The sequence below is a fragment of the Ovis aries genome, chromosome 1 (assembly GCF_016772045.2).
Source record: "Ovis aries strain OAR_USU_Benz2616 breed Rambouillet chromosome 1, ARS-UI_Ramb_v3.0, whole genome shotgun sequence".
NCBI lineage: Eukaryota > Metazoa > Chordata > Mammalia > Artiodactyla > Bovidae > Ovis > Ovis aries.
Genome location: NC_056054.1, coordinates 118,988,055 through 119,007,793, shown reverse-complemented (window position 1 = coordinate 119,007,793; position 19,739 = coordinate 118,988,055). Strand labels below are relative to the sequence as shown.

The 19,739-nt window shown below is 44.4% G+C and overlaps 1 protein-coding gene across 5 annotated transcripts in view; it reads left to right on the top strand.

The window, feature by feature from the left end:
* The first annotated feature begins 284 nt into the window (after positions 1–284).
* The window catches only part of ILDR2 (immunoglobulin like domain containing receptor 2), a 77,162-nt gene continuing 57,707 nt past the window's right edge, over positions 285–19,739 (top strand). For 2 of the 5 annotated variants that reach the window (XM_042257325.2, XM_015092353.4), the window contains exon 1: positions 285–590. In XM_042257325.2, coding sequence (XP_042113259.1) covers positions 545–590 — 46 coding nt within the window. In that variant the 5' untranslated portion in view covers positions 285–544. Of the gene's footprint in view, positions 591–2,448; positions 2,726–19,739 lie in introns of those variants that run through there. The other 3 variants (XM_060403551.1, XM_060403542.1, XM_060403544.1) reach the window with 3 other exon arrangements.

Here is a 19,739-nt window from a genome sequence, read left to right as displayed (position 1 = left end):
GGCTCTGGTCCCGAACGCTGGCTTCGCTGGGAGCTGCCGGCGCTGATCGCTCCCAGTTCGGCGCAGCCCGCCCAGCCGCCTCCTCCGCACCCCTCTCCGGCTTGTACTTTGTCTCTCGGCCCTGACCTCCCGCCCGCAGGGGCGTGCACGTGACGGAGAAACTTTGGCAGGCCCGGGGCGGCGGGCGGCGGGGCTGGGGGCCGGCGGCTGAGCTCCCCCGCGCGGCGTGCGCTGCGGCGGGAAGGCGCTCGGCGGGCTGCGCTGCCTGCGCGTGCGGGTGCGCCAGAAGGCTGGGAAGGCGCCGCCGAGCGCGGGGCGGACTCCTGGAGCCCGCGGCAACGCGCGTGCAGCCTGCGGCGCTGTCAGCCCGGGGCCCCGCCTGCGCTGCCGGGCCGGCGAGCGGCTGCATCCAGGGACGCCGGGGCCCCGCTCGCGCCCGGCGCCGCGGTTCCGCTGCCGCCTCCGCCGCTTGGTTACATAGATCCTCCATCTCTGCCGCTTCCTACTTCCTTCACTCCTTAATCTGGATGGGAAGTTGGGGGAAATGGACAGGGTCGTGATGGCTTGGGTTGCTCTCCTCTGGCTAACAGGTAAGAGACATTTTCAACCGAGACGGATAACTTGACACGTATTCCGGTACTGGTACTGTTCTCATCCTCCTCCCCACCCCATCCCCAGTTCCCCCAGACTGTGTTTAAAGCTGCTTAGCAGGCTGGTGGTAAGTGGGGGAGGGGGCTCTGTGTGTGTGTGTGTGTGTGTGTGTGTGTGTGTGTGTGTGTGTGTGTGTGTGTGTATTAGAATGATGGGGGAGGCCAAGAGAAGCCCGATAATTAAGTGAGCCGGATGGAGATGCAGGTGTTTTGACTCATTCGAGATATGAGATTGTTCTTGCCAATGTGCATTTCCCTTTCCATACCACGGTTCTTCCTCAGTCTTATCCGGAGTTTGTATTATGTGAGTCCTGGGAAAAACCTGGTTGGGAAAAAAATGAAAGCTCAGGGGAGACTGATTAATTAAGAGAACTAGTTTTCTAGAGGTTGGAGGTACACGAGTGTCTCCTTGATTCCTTCCCTGGAGAAGCCCAGAGCCCCAGGGGCATTCTTCTGTGGCTCCCGGGGGTGCAGGGGCGCTGGAATGAGGAAGGAGACTGGGATGAAGGCTTGATTGGTTGTGGAGTTGAGGGCCTTGCGCTCACTCATTTGGTAGCATTTGGGGAGTGGTTCCATAGAAGAGAAGAGCCTTCTTCCCCTGATAAAAAAGTGGGAACCCCTCCTAATAAAGATAATTTGCAGAGGTATTCAGAAGGTAGCGTTTCTCTTTAGCATTAGAGTCACTTCCTCTAGCTTGGACCTCCATATTTCCCCCTACCTTTTGGTGAACTTTCTTCTCACCCTCCTGGGATCTGGAAAAGCTGTAGTTCCAAACATGTGTTCCCACAGGATGATCTGCGAGGTTGAGAGACAGGTGGCCAGGCAGGGTGGGCAGCCCTGAGAGATTCATGGAGCAGCCCTGCCTGGGGTGGGGATGGAGGGGTTAGAAACCAGGTGATGGAGGAGAAGAACAAGGGAGCAGAAAAGTGAGGACAAGAGAGGGCAGTGAAGGGCAAGAGAGAAAATGTAGAATAGCACCAAAAATCAAGTTGTGTCCCCTCTGGGGGCACTGAAGCCTGGGAAAAATCAAGTCAGTAGGAAAAGAGGAACAAGATTAAAAATCTAAGGGAAGTGATTGAAAGAGGGTCAATAATACAGTTAAGAAGAAAGACAAAACCACTATTTCCCTTAGTTTCAGAATAAGGTTATAGATTGCCTCAGTTTTTTTCCTATTCCTAATGAAGTGTTCCTAACACTGGCTCTTGCCTCCTGCTAGGTTTAGGACTGGGGGGAGCCTTTAGCAGAGTTAGCCACTTCTCTTGGCTGCTCTGAGTTCATCCCTCCCACATTATTCATATCTGAATCATCTCTAATTTCAGGGTTTGGCTGATCCATGCCTCCCCACTCCTCTGGCCTCCCAGTGCCTTCCACTTCTACCCTTACTGATTCTGAATGTCCTTAATTTGCCTCTGCTTCTCAGTTATCATATTTGAGGGGAACTTTGGCCTTGAACCTCTATCACCTCCCTAAAGTCCGCTAGGCATCTGCGGAGGAGCCCTTGATTCAGAGATGCTCTTCTAGACACCCTGGGGTGTCCCCTAGAAAAGCTCTCTGAGGATTTGCAGGGCATGGGCAGAAGGGGAAGGTATAGCCCATGCTAGATGGCTGCCAGCTTTTAATGCAATGGTCCCTGGAAGGAACAACCTAGTTCAGTCCTCTCAATTTATACAAACGGAAACCCAGAAAAGCAATATTCATACAATAAGTTTGTGTTGGAGCAGGTGCCAGAACCCAGTTCTCTCGAACCCCGGGCCTGTCCTTCTCCCATCGGCACCTGGAAAGATTGCTCCTGCTTGGGAACAGGCAACAGGTTATCAGGGCCATCCCAGCTGTCAGAGGGCCAGAACTTCCAGGCTCTGCAAGTCAGGTGGCTCCAGAGATCCCACTGATCACACACTGGCATCCCCTGGTCCTAGCTTCCGCTTCCCTTTCTTCCCATGGTGGACAAGCCTTTCAGTCTCAGCAAAGTGCAGGAGCTAACAATGGCGGCTGGGGAGGGCGGGGGAGGAGAGAGGAGCAGTCAAGGATGAGATGGATTCAGACTCTTCCTTCACAGAGCAACCAGGAAAGGAAAGGTAAGACATTTTAGTCCAGCCCAATCAATGAATTTTCTCTTGAGGGGGTGGTGGAAAGGGAGGGAAAAAGGAAAGGACAGATTAAAAATGAGTCAGAGAGCCAGAGGGGAAAAAAACACATTCATTCTCCCTCTCCCTCCCTTTTTCTCTCCTCCCGTTTCTCTCCTTTTCTTCTACTCTCCTCCCATCCACCCTCCCCGCGCCCCCCCCCCTCCCCTCCCCTCCCCGCCAGTTTCTCTGTTTTAATGCAGGCTGAGCAATTTCTAATCAACACTTCAGGTTTTTTTCCCTCAGGCTCTAGCAGCTTCTTCCTCATCTTTCAGTGCAAAAATTCTGTATTTCTTTCTGCTGTATATTTAGCCTCCTGATTTCCCATTGTCAGTGTGAGGGAGCTTCCTGCAATAGACTGTTTTGTTGTTGTTATTGTTCTTGTTGTTTTGCACAAAATAAAATGCTTGCCAGCTGCTATTTTAGCAACAGGTGCCATCTAGCAATAAGACTTGAGGAGGGTTCACTGTGTCTTTGTTCCTGAATATGGATGGTGTTTCAACCTTTCTGGCAGCAGAGGCTGTCAGAAACGCCAGAACTGTGGTGACACTCTGGGAACATACTCTAGGAGCAGGCAGAGCATTTTCCTAGAGACTCTTTTGGGTCTCTCTGTGCTAAAGAGTGCTTATTCTATTAGCATTTCTTTTGGTACCTTTTTGGTGGTATTTATTCATTTATTCATCCATTCTCCAAGCATGTACCAAATACCTGTGGTTTCTAAGTATTTTGATAGGTGCTGAGAATACAGAGAGAAAAGACATAGTCTTTGCCCTCGAAGAGTGGCCAGTCTAGTGAGTGACTCAAATGAGTTTTCAGATAATTTTGATATGGAGGTAAAAAGTCCTACAATAAGAGCCACGAGAGCCACACGGGTGCTGTAAGGGCATGGATGGGGCATACCCACCTCAAACCTGGGGTGGGAGTCGAGCAACTCGGAAACAGACTCCTGGAAGAGGTGATGGCTGAGTTAGCATGTTTGTTCATGCACAGTCAGCTGCTGACTTACTGTCACATCCAGGCACTGTGCTGCGGTTAATAAGACAGCCCTGCACCCCAGCAACTTACAGTCTGGTGGTGGTGACCTCAGTGAAGGAACTGTGAACAGTTACGGAGTACCGCTTGCAAAGGCGACCGTGGAGCTACGCACTAAGTGTTGTGGGTGCCGTAAGGTGGCTACTAACCCAGGCTACATACAGCAGCAAGCGGAGTATCCAGCAAGGGTTGTCACCTGGTTTACTTGCATTCAGGTAGATGCCTGGTGACCATGTGAATGGGCTTGCGTACGGAGAATTGAAGTGTTATTAGTCCTAGAGGAGCAGGAGTTTCTTTTAAAGATTCCTGACACCTCAGCCTCTGGCGTGCTGCGGTCCATGTGGTCACAGGGTTGGACACGACTGAGCAACTGAACTGAACTGTCACCTCAACTTCCATTATCTCCTTTTTCCATTCTTTGAATTCCCTTCCCTCATCTGTCCATTTTTCCCCATAGAAGAGACCTCTTTTGTACTGGAGCATCGTTCAGCACTTTATTACAACTCTCTCCACTTCCTACCATAAGCCTGGATATGTCTCTCCAGACTAGGAAAGGGAGCTTGTTTCGGTCTCGCATTCACTCCTTAGATTTTAGACTCATAATTCTGCTGAGTGTCTGGCTTATACAGACGTGGGTATCCGTTCTAGTAGTCCTAGTGTAATACTATGCTAGTACTATATTAGAGTCTTAGTGAAAGTACCTAGTGCTTCCAGTGTTAGTACCCAGAGAAGGTGCTGGCACCCCACTCCAGTGCTCTTGCCTGGAGAATCCCATGGACAGGGGAGCCTGTTAGGCTGCAGTCCCTGGGGTCTGCTAGGAGTTGGACACGACTGAGCGACTTCACTTTCACTTTTCACTTTCATGCATTGGAGAAGGAAATGGCAACCCACTCCAGTGTTCTTGCCTGGAGAATCCCAGGGACGGGGGAGCCTGGTGGGCTGCCGTCTATCGGGTCACACAGAGTCGGACACGACTGAAGCGACTTAGCAGCAGCAGCAGCAGCAGCAGCAGTGTTAGTACCAGGACTTGGTTAGCGGAAAGAACTCTAACCTAGGATTTGAGGACTGGATTCCAATTCTTTCTCCACAGATTAACTGTATATCCATGGGATCTGGGTCTTATAATCTGTTTTTTTTTCCTTTTGGCACATAATTTTATTGTTTCATTGAGATATAATTGACATATAACATTAGTTTCAAGTATACAAGTTTCCTTATTTATATATGTTATGAAATGATCATTACAATAAGTCTAGTTAACATCCATCATCATATATAGTTTTAATTTTTTTTTCTCGTGATAGCTTTCAGCATTTATTCTGTTAGCAACTTTCAAATATGCAACATAGTATTATTAACTTTAGTCACCAGCCTGTGCATTATATTGTTGTGGACTTTAGCACGCCGGGCTTCCCTGTCCTTCACTATCTCCCGGAGTTTGCTCAAATTCCTGTCCATTGATTCGGTGATGGCCAACCACCTTATTCTCTGTTGTCCCCTTCTCCTCTTGCCCTCAGCATCAGGGTCTTTTCCAGTGAATTCGCTCTTTGCATCAGGTGGCCAAAGTATTGAAGCTTCAGCTTCAACATCAGTCCTTCCAGTGAATATTCAGGGTTGATTTCCTCTCGGATTGACTGGTTTGTTCTCCTTGCCCTCCAAGGAACTCTCAAGAGTCTTCTCCAGCACCACAGTTCAAAAGCATCTATATTTGGTGCTCAGCCTTCCTTATAGTCCTACTCTCACATCTGTACATGACTACTGGAGAAACTATAGCTTTTTTTATATGGACTTTGTCAGCAACGTGATGTCTCTGCTTTTTTAGTATGCTGTCTAGGTTTGTCATAGCTTTTCTTCCAAGGAGCAATTGTCTTTTAATTTCGTGACTGCAGTCACCATCTGCAGTGATTTTGGAGCCCAAGAAAATGAAATCAGTGCATTATATACTCAGGACTTATTTATAAACTGGAAGTTTGTACCCTTTGACCCCCTTCAGCCAGCCCCCACCTCTGGCAACCACCAATCTGTTCTCTATATCTATGAGCTTGGTTTTTTGTTTTTGTTTTTAGAGATTACACATACAAGTGAGATCATACAGTATCTGTCTTTCTGATTTATTTCACTTAACATAATGATCTCAAGGTCCATCCATGTTGTCACAAATGGTAAGACTTCATTCTACTTTATGGCTGAATAATATTCCATTGTGTGTGCATGGATATAAATGTCAATTATACACACACACATGTATAAATACGTAATATGGCATCTTTTTATCTGTTTATTAAATGAAAGACACTTAGCTTATTTCCATATCTTGACTGTTGGCTGTTGTAAATAAAGTAGCAGTGAACATGGGATTGCATATATTATAATCTTTTAAAAATCCATTTCTTTTTATTATTTTATCTTTAATTGGAGGATAATGGCTTTACAATGTTGTCTTGGTGTTATAATCTTTTGAGTGAGGTCATGTCTTTCAGCTCTAAGGTCCTTTGGTACGGAACTTTTTTCCCTTTAATTTTGATGAGTTGGAAATCAGACTTACAGAACCCTTAGTGTCCCTTCATGGATCACAGCCTTGTCACGGCAAAGCGACTTGCATAACTCAGTGAAACTATGAGCTATGCCATGCAGGGCCACCCAAGACACACAGGTCATAGTGGAGAGTTGTGACAAAATGTGGTCCACTGGAAGAGGGAATGGCAAATCACTCCAGTACTCTTGCTGTGAGAATCCCATGAACAGTATAAAAAGGCAAAAAGATATGATACCAGACGATGAGCGCCCCAGGTCAGAAGGTATCCAGTATGCTACTGGGTAAGAGCAGAGGGCAATTACTAATAGCTCCAAAAAGAATGAAGTGGCTCAGCCAAAGCAGAAATGACGCTCAGTTTTGGGTTTGCCTGGAAGAAAAAGTGAAATCTGATGCTGTAAATAACAGTATTGCATAGGAACCTGGAATAATTGCCGAAAGAAATATCAACAACCTCAGATATGCAGATGATACCCCTCTAATGACAGAAAGTAAAGAGAAACTTAAGAGCCTCTTGTTGAAGGTGATAGAGGAGAGTAAAAAAGCTGACTTAAAACTCAACATTCAAAAAGCTAAGAACATGGAATCCAGTCCCAACACTTCATGGCAAATAGAAGGGGAAAAAGTAGAAGCAGTGACAGATTTTTTTTTTTTTTTTGAGCTCCAAAATCACTACTGATGGTAATTGTAGCCATGAAATTAAAAGACGCATGCTCCTTGGAAGGAAAACTAGGACCAACCTAGACAGCATATTAAAAAGCAGAGACATCACTTTGCTAACAAAGGTCCGTCTAGTCAAGGCTGTGTTTTTCCAGTGATCATGTGTGGATGTAAGAGTAGGACCATAAAGAAGGCTGATTGCCAAAGAATTGATGCTTTCGAACTGTAGTGCTGGAGAAGACTCTTGAGAGTCCCATGGACAGCACGGAGATCAAACCAGTCCATCCTAAAGGAGATCAACCCTGAATATTCATTGGAAGGACTGAAACTGAAGTTCCAATATATTGGCCTCCTGAGGCAAAGAGCCAACTCATTGGAAAAGACCCTGATGCTGGGAAAGATTTAAGGCAAAAAGAGAAGGGGGCAGCAGAGGATGCAATGATTAGAAAGCATCACTGACTCAATGGAAATGAATTTGAGCAAACTCTGGGGGACCGTGAAGGACAGGGAAGCCTGGTGTGCTGCAGTTCATTGGGTTACAGGGAATCAAACTCAACTTAGGAACTGAATGAACAAACAAACAAAAGGTCCTCAGTGAGGAGCCACAGAGGGAGCCCCAGTTATCTTCAGCCTTTCTTTGACCACCAATGATTGGAATGAAAAACAGCAGCTGGGAAAGGAGAGCACATGTTAGCATTTTCAGTGCCTGGTGGACACATTAGCACCCAGTGCCTGGTGGACAGGATAGGGTCAACTTTAAACAATTAAATGTTGTCATATTGGGAACTGTTGAAGTGAGTCAAGTGCTTTGGGCCAGGTGGGATGAAGCCTGCTCTAGCCAACATGGCCCTCAAATGTCCTTTCTGGTCTCAACTTTTTGTTCCAGGAGACACTTACCTCTTTCAGCTCAGTTCAGTTTAGTCGCTCAGTCATGTCCAACTCTTTGCAACCCCATGACCCACAGCACGCCAGGCCTCCCTGTCCATCACCAACTCCCGGAGTCCACCCAAACCCGTGTCCATCGGGTCGATGATGCCATCCAACCATCTCATCCTCTGTCGTCCCCTTCTCCTCTTGCCCTCAATCTTTCTGATTGGAAATGGCAACCCACTCCAGTATTCTTGCCTTGAGAACCCCATGAACAGTATGAAAAGATTTACCTCTTTACTCCTTCCAATTATTTTAGCTCTTACACTGACTTTCCCCCAATTAGGAATTATAAAGAAAGGTATAATCTAATTGTTGCTCTTGCTTATTTAGATACTATAATGCTTTTCTAGTTTTGTGAGTGGTAAAGAATCTGCCTGCCAGTGCAGAAGATGCAAGAGACACTGGTTCAGTCCCTGGCTTGGGAAGATCCACTGGAGTAGGAAATGGCAACCCACTCCAGTTTTCTTTCCTGGAAAATTCCATGGACAGAGGAGCCTGGCAGGCTACAGTCCATGGGGTTGCAAAGAGTCAGACATGACTGAGCATGCACACAATAATTTTTAAATGTGTTTTATGACTTTTAAAAATCTCTTTTGATCCTTCTAAGTAAGGCTGGTTATTATCTATCTATACATAAGAAGAACAAGGCTCAGAGGAAGTAAATGACTTGTCTAAGTCCATTGTATCTTATTGATTAAAAATAAGAAATAATGTCACTGACTTACATATGACGGTTGTTTCAAATGCCTGAATCCAAGGGAAACAGTTTCTAGTTAAGGTGGGGGAAACTAGAACTCCTGACTTAAGGGAACAAATCCAGGTGTCTGGGTTTCCCTGATGGCTCAGTGATAAAGAATCCACCTGCCAAGCAGGAGATCACACATCTGATCCCTGGGTTGGAAAGATCCCCTGGAGGAGGAAATGGCAACCCACTCCAGTATTCTTGCCTGGGAAATTCCATGGACAGAGGAGCCTGGTGGGCTACAGTCCATGGGGTCACAAAAGAGTCAGACGCGACTTAGAGACTAACAACAGCACAACGTGGGTTATCTGTCACAGGGCATTGGGTAATGAGGCTCAGAGTTCACAGAACTCGGGGATCTTACAGGGAAAAGTGGTAAAGAAGAGAATTTAGTATTTCTAATTTAATCCTAAGATCTACAGGAAAGGAGCGAGTGAGGAGTGCTGCAGTGAGGCACAGGAGCGCGTCAGATGTGGCCCTGAGACAGCAGAGGCTGCTGGCATGTCAGAGCCCATCTGGGAGTGGCGGCCGGTGCTGTGCATCCAGCAGCCGCACCAGAGCTAGCGTATGTAGCTTTAAAATCTTGGTCGTTAAGATAGCTTCTGGCTTGCTGGAAATGAAAGACGGTATCTTGGATGACTAGAGTTCTTTATGGGCCAAGAAACAAGGAAGAACTCAGAAGAACATGCTGCGTCCCTGTTCTCCTCCAGCGGCTGGAGCCCTGCAGGAAGCACTGCTCTAAATTAGGAGTAGAACCTTCACATTCAGCTGGAATCCCGCATCGTCACTCCTCCCTTGCCCTGGGCTCATCAGGAGGCAGTTGGGAGAGAGGGATAAGGCTCAAACTGACTTGGATTTAAATACTAAATTAGTAGTTTACCTTGTTTTCTTTAGCTTTAAAATGGGAAAGCTAACTTACCTTGTAAGGTTGTTGTGATCGTTAAAATGAAATGATATACAATTCCTAAGGCAGCATTTGGCACATAGTATGCTCTCAATACTTTTTATGGGCCCAAAATAGGAATATTAGTCAGCATTTTGATGTAGCAATAATCAACCTCATAATCTCAATAGCTCACAAGACCAAACATTTAGTTGTTCATATTATATGAGAGCTGTAGTCAGCTGCAGGTCAACTGTGAATTGGCTAGAATTGGTGGACTTGGCTCATTTCCAGATGTCTTCTTATTCCAAGACCCAGGATGAAGGAGCAGCCACATTGTGGGCTTGCTGTTCTCCTGGTGGAGGACTCAAGGCTGGTAGGTAGAGGGCACAGAGCCAAATGACACAAATGCCTTTTAAGCTTCTGCTTGGACAAGTCTTATGGCACATGTACTCACATTTCATTAGCCAAACGTGTCACCTGGCCAAGGCATAGTCTATGGAGGGGTAAGTGTACTCTGCCTACAGGGAACAATGCAAGAGTGAAGAGAGAAAACCAGCTGGGAACAAATAATACAATCTATTAACTAGGTTAAATCATTCAACTGAATGTGCTGAGTACCTACTAGGTAGCAGTTTTTAAAAGCCTTCAGGAGAGAGCTTTTTTTTTTTTTTTTAGTTTTTTATTTTTAAAATTTTAATATCTTTAATTCTTACATGCGTTCCCAAACATGAACCCCCCTCCCACCTCCCTCCCCGTAACATCTCTCTGGGTCATCCCCATGCACCAGCCCCAAGCATGCTGCATCCTGCGTCAGACATAGACTGGCGATTCAATTCTTACATGATAGTATACATGTTAGAATGTCATTCTCCCAAATCATCCCACCCTCTCCCTCTCCCTCTGAGTCCAAAGGTCCGTTATACACATCTGTGTCTCTTTCCCTGTCTTGCATACAGGGTCGTCATTGCCATCTTCCTAAATTCCATATATATGTGTTAGTATACTGTATTGGTGTTTTTCTTTCTGGCTTACTTCACTCTGTATAATCAGCTCCAGTTTCATCCATCTCATCAGAACTGATTCAGATGGATTCTTTTTTACGGCTGAGTAATACTCCATTGTGTATATGTACCACAGCTTTCTTATCCATTCATCTGCTGATGGACATCTAGGTTGTTTCCATGTCCTGGCTATTATAAACAGTGCTGCGATGAACATTGGGGTACATGTGTCTCTTTCAATTCTGGTTTCCTCGGTGTGTATGCCCAGCAGTGGGATTGCTGGGTCATAACATAGGCAAAACACTCTCAGACATAAATCACAGCAGGATCCTCTATGATCCACCTCCCAGAATTCTGGAAATAAAAGCAAAAATAAACAAATGGGATCTAATTAAAATTAAAAGCTTCTGCACAACAAAGGAAAATATAAGCAAGGTGAAAAGACAGCCTTCTGAATGGGAGAAAATAATAGCAAATGAAGCAACTGACAAACAACTAATCTCAAAAATATACAAGCAACTTCTGCAGCTCAATTCCAGAAAAATAAACGACCCAATCAAAAAATGGGCCAAAGAACTAAATAGACATTTCTCCAAAGAAGACATACGGATGGCTAACAAACACATGAAAAGATGCTCAACATCACTCATTATTAGAGAAATGCAAATCAAAACCACAATGAGGTACCACTTCACACCTGTCAGAATGGCTGCGATCCAAAAATCTGCAAGCAATAAATGCTGGAGAGGGTGTGGAGAAAAGGGAACCCTCCTACACTGTTGGTGGGAATGCAAACTAGTACAGCCACTATAGAGAACAGTGTGGAGATTCCTTAAAAAATTGCAAAGAGAGCTTGTTTTTATTAATAATGGCCAAGACAGATGACTAAATAGAAAATTCTTAGACAAGATGATGTGATTCTCTAGGGTACTATGACTGCAGTAAGAGCAAGAAGAAACTTTTATATAAGAAGTGATAGCTGAGGAAGTCAGGAAAGATAAGTTGGCGTTACTAGAGGAAGAGTGGGATTGAGGGAAGGGAAATTTACAGAGGAGACAGCATGTGCAAAAGCCAGGAATCAAAAGAGGACAAAAGTACAAATATTTAACTTTTTTTAAGTGAGTGGGTAGCCTGTCCCTTCTCCAGGGGATCTTCATGACCCAGAAATTGAACTGGGGTCTCCTGCATTGCAGGTGGATTCTTTACCAGCTGAGCTACCAGGAAAGCCCAGTGGAAGAGGGTGCCCCCGTCTAAAATGAGTCCTTGTACTTCTGAATGCCTACAGGGAGTATTTGAAAGCGTGAGAGCAAAGGAGTGCTATGACCAGATGTGCATTTTAGAAATATTATTTGAACCTCAATGTGGAGGGTAGATTAGATAAAGACAGACATGCAGCAAAAACCGGCCAGAAGACCCTTGCAGAAGGAGAAGGGAGACATGATGAGATTCTGAGCTCCGGTGTGCCGTGACAATGAGAGGAGTGGGCAACGACAAGAGATGAAGGAAGTGATCCTGGCTTGGTTGCAAGTGGGAGTTGAAAGACAAGAGTATCAAAGATGTCTCCAGGTTCCTGTCTTGGGATTGCTGGGATGCCATTTATGGACATGAACTAATATAGGAGGAGGAACATGTAAGGGTGGGAGATAAGGGTTCAGTTTTTCGCATTATATTAGTTAGAGTAAGCCTAAGATGCTATAACAAAGAGACCCTAATAATAGTTTAAAACGCATATAAAATAGTTTTGTTCTCTCTCCTATAACAGAAGAGAACTAGTGGGACTGAGTCTACTGTTCCCATATGTGGTTCCCAAGACTGTTCCAGTGATAGGTATTTTTCAGCCAGTAGAAGCAAGGAAAACAGAGGACCAAGTAGTTTGTTTTTAGGGAGGTGATGTGGAAATCGCATACATCACCCCTCCTCACTATGTCCTGAATCTAGTCCTGTGACCATAATTAGCTACAAGGGAGGCTAGGAAATATAATATGTGGCTGTCTTGGCTGGCCAGATTAAAACCTGGAATGTTCTGTTTCTAAAAGAAGTGGACAGTTAGCATCTCCATCTATAGAATGATGAGTTTGGGGTGCTTGTGTAACATCCAGATGGAAAAAGAAGTTATATATTTGGGTCTGGAGCTTGGGTAAGAGATCTAAACTGAAAGTACAGGTAACAAGTTGATGAAAGTGGAGAAGAGCTTTCTTACAGGAGCTTTCTCTGCCCAAATGGCTGGTCCATCCAAGAAGTCTGACCCACCTGATTGAATCAGGACCGCTTCCACAGTTTCTGGGCCGTGCAGGGTAGACTGACCTCTTTTAGTACTGCTTTAGTCACACTGGAACAGCATGCGAGCCAGCTAGACATTACCCATGAGCCTGCTTCAGATCTCGGGAAGATGAGCAAATCAAATAGAAAGGAGATGTGCTTCTGGCTTTCATTTGCACAGTGGTGGCAGAGAATGGGAAAGCATGGCTCAGTGGGACACACAGGACATACACTTAATGAATGGCAAGCTCTGTGTGCACAAGGGCCAGAGTTATAGGCAGCAAATAATAAGTAGGCCATGAGCAACGCCCACCTGAGCAAGGGTAACACCAGTGTTTACTTTAGCCCAATAGAAATGGGGAGATACTGATGCTTTTTAGGGCCCTTGGGGAGAAAACATGAAAGAATGTTGTCATATTTTTAAAATATTTTTTAAAAGAAATCTTAAAATAGTACATCTGGTCACCCTAACCCTAAAATGGATCAAGCCATTAGGTACTGTGGTAGCAAACAAGAGAAACTGATTCTGTTCAATTTAAGCAATTGGATAGAAAGAAATTTATTGAAAGAAAATTGATTAACCTATAGGACCAATAAACAAACTGGAGAACGAGGCTTAGAAAATAGGCAAACACTAAGGGAATGTCTATGATTCTTGGTAAAGCCTTTTTTATTTTCTAACCCATCTATATCAAAAGATGAATAGTTTCTACTTCTGGTGGTTAAAAGGTTCAAGTTGTGTTTTGTCTTTAAAAATTGAGCCTGTAGGTCAGACTTTCCCAAAATGCTTTATTTTCCAGGCTGACAGTACTAAGGGATGGACACACTGTGGACCATGTGTGGAGATGCTTTAGCACTCATTATTCATCTCTTACGCTTAGAGAACCCGCTTATCAATTGATCCTAAAACAGTGTCATTGGAAATTGGGACAGTATGTTAAAAATGTGAAGACAAAAAAGATGAATTTCTTAAAGATCTAACTTAAAGGCAGGAAAAAGAAGACATGTATTGTCATATTGAATGAAGAAAAAACTCAGGGCTCTGAAAGCCAAGATATGCTGGTGAATGGGCAATTCTGAGGGCTTCAAGAGTTAGAGGATGGATGAGCTTGATATACAATTTCTAAAGATGCCGGTCTGTGGTGATAATAATTTTCCGTTATCTTTAGAAGCAATCTTTACTTCTCTAAAATGCGGCTGTGCTTATAGATCTGCATCTCAAAAATGCTGGCAGGAATAGCTTACAACTAGTGGGGAAAAGGGACTTGCTTTGAAAAAAAAGAAAGTGCTAAAATAAGAACAGCATTGCTGAAGATACTGCTTTTGTTATCCTTGCAAGAACACAGTTCCTCATGTATAGACTCCTTTTTTTTTTTTTTTTTTTTTTTTTTACATGAGAATTGGGGCAGGAACTTACTTTGCCATATGTAAGGAGGCACTGTCTATACTTGCAGCTGATCCTCCCTGGCCTGGTAACTAGGCGCCCCTGGTGATTAGCTGAGATGGGGCCTGATGCGCTGAGCTGTCACTCCTCACTCTACTTTTAGGCAGCTTTTCTAGTTATTGATCAGAATCCATTCTCTACACTGAGGACCACCTGCTGAGAAAGGTCCTTTGGATTCACTTATTCATTTCTTCATTCATTCTTTGATTCATTCCACATTTTGTGAGCTTCAGCTCTATTTCATGGCCTTGCTGTATAATGAGGATACAGAGTCAACCAAATCCACCAAGCTGGATTTAGAAAAGGCAGAGGAACCAGAGATCAAATTGCCGACATCACTGGATCATCAAAAAAGCAAGAGAGTTCCAGAAAAACATCATCTACTTCAGCTTTATTGACTATGCCAAAGTCTTTGACTGTGTGGATCGCAACAAACTGTGGAAAATTCTTCAAGAAATGGGAATACAGACCACCTGACCTGCCTCTTGAGAAATCTGGATGCAGGTCAGGAAGCCACAATTAGAACTGGACATGGAACAACAGACTGGTTCCAAATAGGGAAAGGAGTACGTCAAGGCTGTATATTGTCACCCTGCTTATTTAATTTATATGCAGAGTACATCATGAGAAACGTTGGGCTGGAAGAAGCACAAACTGGAATCAAGATTGTAGGGAGAAATATCAATAACCTCAGATATGCAGATGGCACCATCCTTATGGCAGAAGGTGAAGAGGAACTAAAGAGCCTCTTGATGAAAGTGAAAGAGGAGAGTGAAAAAGTTGGCTTAAAACACAACATTCAGAAAACTAGGATCATGGCATCTGGTCCCATCAATTCATGGGAAATAGATGGGGAAACAGTGGAAGCAGTGACAGACTTTATTTTTCTGGACTCCAAAATTACTGCAGATGGTGACTGAAGCCATGAAATTAAAAGATGCTTGCTCCTTAGAAGAAAAGTTATGACCAACCGAGACAGCATATTAAAAAGTAGAGACATTACTTTGCCAACAAAGGTCCATCTAGTCAAAGCTATGGTTTTTCCAGTAGTCATGTTTGGATGTGAGAGTTGGACTTTAGAGAAAGCTTAACACCGAAGAATTGATGCTTTTGAACTGTGGTGTTGGAGAAGACTCTTGAGAGTCCCTTGGACTGCAGGGAGATTTAACCCGTCCATCCTAGAGGAGATCAGTCCTGAATATTCACTGGAAGGACTGATGCTGAAACTGAAACTCCCAATACTTTGGCTACCTGATGCAAAGAACTGACTCACTGGAAAAGACATGATGCTGGGAAAGATTGAAGGCGCGAGGAGAAGGGAACACAGAGGATGAGATGGTTGGATGGCATCACTGACTCGGTGTATATGAGTTTGAGTAAACACTGGGAGTTAGTGATGGACAGGGAAGCCTGGCATGCTGCAGTCCATGGGGTCGCAAAGAATTGGACATGACTGAGTGACTGAGCTGAACTGAAATCCACCAAATCCTGGTCCTTGCCCTCAGGGACCTTAGAGTCAGAAACCAATTTATATTGGTTCAATATATAAAATTCAATTTATATTGAATTTTTCAAGATCAGAAGATGGTCTTTTAAATTTATTTCCCCAGAACTTAACACTGTATTTTAAAACACGTTTTTGAATGAATTTGAGTTAGATAGTCAAGGGCAGTTTTCCTGAAGATCAGGGGCAGAGTATAAACTGGAAGAATGGTCTGGTGATCCAAGAATGATGACTCCTTCTTTTGCAGATATAGAAAACCCCCTATAATCTCCAATCTGCAATATCATCTGGTGCTTCTTTTGATCAGGAATCCTAATTTTTACAGATATGTTCTATATAGCATGACCCCTTATCTGACTTACCTTCCTTTTCTGTCTTCTCTAAGCAGTCTCCTTCCAGTTTTGGGGGATACTTGTTTTTTAGAGTGAAACATGGATTCTTCCCATACCTCTCTAAATGTCTTTATAAGAGCTTCAAAACACAAGTCCTTTCTGGTGTCACCAGTGCCCAGATTCCGAGTGCCAGCCTCCTGTTGGGCCAGTGTGTGCTTCTCATGTGTGTGCAGGACCTACACTCAGTGCTTCTGTCTGTCTGCCTCCCAGAAACTCCTCAGCTACATGTCCTGATGTTTCCCCAGCTGGGGGAATAACATGTTTATAATGAAAGAATGGAAGACATCCTAGTATGCCTGGAATGTGGGTGGGGCCAAATCATGGAGATCTTACATGCCATGTCAAGGCATTTGGACCTTATCCTGGAAGGAGTGGGCAATCTTTTGAGCCTTAAAACAGGAGACTGTCTTTTCTGAAAGAATATACTAGATATAAAAGATGTGGAGAGTGCACCAGGCTGGAAGTAGGGAGACCACTAAAGAGGCTGTTATAAAAGCAAGAAGGTAATGAGGACTTGTGTAAAGTGATAGTCAGAGCTTTAGGCCCAGTCTAGGTTTGGGCTTCTCTGGTGGTAAAGAATCCACCTGCCAGTGCAGGAGACCCAGGTTTGATCCCTGGGTTGGGAAGATCCCCTGGAGAAGGAAATGGCAACCCACTCAAGTATTCTTGTCTGGGAAATTGCATGGCCAGAGGAGCCTCATAGGCTATAATCCATGGCATTGCAAAAGTGTCAAACACAACTTAATGACTAAAGAAAAATAAAAGCGTAGCTTCAAATCTGTCACTTGCTAACCCTCATGTGTTAGGCAAGATACATACATTCTCTGAGAATCAGTTTCTTCATCTATAAAATGGATGTAATGATAATATCTACTGTATAGGATTTTTTGAGAGAATTAAGCTACTACATGAATGACACTTAACACAATTTCTAATATATAGTAATTCTTTCACAATTACTTCCTGGTAGAAGGAAAAGAAACCTGATTTATTCCCACTGGGAATGACCATAGGAATAGAGAAGAGTCAAATTGGAGAAAGATTTGGAATTAGTGACTGAAAGTGGGTAGAGACAGAGAGGAAATGATCAAAGCTTTAATTTCTATCTGCAGGGACAAAACAAGGGCTGTACTGGCAAAAGAGCTAGGGAGACAAGGAAGACCAGTCTATGAGCAAGAGTTGAGGTGGGAAAACAGAAAGTGATATATGTTTAATTTGAATAAAGACAGTGAAGTCGCTCAGTCATGTCCGACTCTTTGCGACCCCATGGACTGTAGCCTACCAAGCTCCTCCGTCCATGGGATTTTCCAGGCAAGAGTACTGCAGTGGGTTGCCATTTTCTTCTCCAGGACATCTTCCTGACCCAGGGATTGAACCCAGATCTCCCGCATTGAAGGCAGAAGCTTTACCATCTGAGCTGCCAGGGAAATTCTGTTTAATTCAAATTATCTGTTAAACATGGAGATGAGGTTTCATGAAGTTGAGGGTCTGAGGCACAACTTGTAGTTAGAAACATGGGAGAATAAGATTTCTTAGGTCAAATGCACAGGTGAACATTACAAAATGGCTGAAAAATTTCAGTTTATTTACCTGGCACTCAAAGATGTTCTTATTAGCCTGTATAGACCAGCATAAGAAGTACTAGGTTTTTGACATCTGACAGGTGGTGACATAGAAAAACAAAAAGAGCTATAAGAGGTGGGACTCAAGTTCAGGACACTAATCTAGCCCCCAGGGCAGATCTCTTGGGAACTAGAGTCAGAGGGAGGGTGTCCCTAGGCCAGACCTCAGTGTCCACAGGAGACTATCAGTCTTGGTCCTCATCCAGACTTGCTATGACTCTGAGGGGCCTGATCTGGGATAGGAGTGGGGATTTCTTGAGAGGTGTTTTTTGAAGTTGAGTGAATAGCAACTTTACAGTTATAGATACAGATCAGTCATGTGTGAGTATATTGGAAACAAAACCTAGTCCTCAGGAGAAGGGCCTTATATCAGGGCCCAAGCAAGGAGGGCTGGATCTCAGGACAAGGCTTTGGTCCCAGTGGATTGCAAGCCAGGTGGAAACACAGGCGAATATAAGCATGGACTGAGGGAAAGACATGTGGCTCAGTGGTTGTGGGAATCACAGCCCTCACCCAGAACCCAGGGTTAGGGCCAGAAGAGCAGTTCTAGGCCTTGCCCTCTGGTGGGAATGGGGCATCTAACAGGGCTGGCCAGGACAGGCTTGGGGCCTGGGTGCCGTGTATCCTACAGTTTGGAAGCTTCTAGCTGATGCAGGGATTGGCTTCTTTAGCTTTCTAACTCTTCACTCTGGTCCTCAAATGTTCAGTAAACTGACATTTCCTTGAAATTCCTAGTTCTGTCCTCTCCAGCTATCCAGCTGTGTCCCTAGCTTAGATTCCCAGGATTGTCATTATCCCTGCATATGTATATATGTCTGTGTATGCGCACACACACTCAGGGGCACCCTCTGTTTCCAGCTGCTAGGAGGTACGGATGTGACTGTGCTGTGCACCCAGTCATTGTTGAACCGAATTACCCAGTCTGCAATACTATTCCTTTGCAGTTGCTGCCCATTCTGCCCTATAACTCACACCTTTTTGCTCACCTAGCTCTAGGTTTGGAGAAGGCGATGGCACTCCACTGCAGTACTCTTGCTTGGAAAATCCCATGGACGGAGGAGCCTGGAAGGCTGCAGTTCATGGGGTTGCTGAGGGTCAGACACGACTGAGCAACTTCACTTTCACTTTTCACTTTCATGCATTGAAGAAGGAAATGGCAACCCACTCCAGTGTTCTTGCCTGGAGAATCCCAGGGACGGGGGAGCCTGGTGGGCTGCCATCTATGGGGTTGCACAGAGTCAGACACGACTGAAGCGACTTAGCAGCAGCAGCAACAGCTCTAGGTTATATGGCTTTACAGAAGTCAACAGATTGTTATTGACAGCAGCAGCAACAACTACATTTATTGAGTGCTTACTTTACATCAGTATTATCCTAAATGCTTAGGATAAAATCTTATTTAACCCTCAAACAGCTCCTCAAAATAGTTACTGTTATTCTGGTTTTACCAGTAAAGAAACCGAAACTCCTAAGAGGAGTAATCTGCTGCAAGTCATGCAGCTAGGAAGTGGTAAGACCTATTCTAAATGAGGACTTGCTCTAAAATCCATGCCTTTAAGTATCATGCTATAAAGAGGCAAATGTTTCTGAAAACATAGTCTTTATTCTTTGGAACATGAGCTTATGTGTATGTCATAGAAGAAACTGAGTTGACTAACCTCTGTTAATAATTAAGGGAGTCCACGATTTTACAAAATAATAATTAATGGTGTCCCATGGCTTGGTCAAGTGGCTAATCTCATTAACAGAGAACAGAGCTGAGAAGGAGGTATTCTTAGTAATCATCTAATGAAGAAAACCCTATACTTAAACAACCCTTCCCCCAACACTTTTTGTGCTGCACCTGCCTCCTTTGCTGGTTTCATTTATCCCGGAAAGGCTAGGAAATATTTCATTTCCCAAGTAGAGCCTGAATAGGCAGCAGAGAAGAAAGGTGGTTGGTCAACAGCCAGCATTGTGAT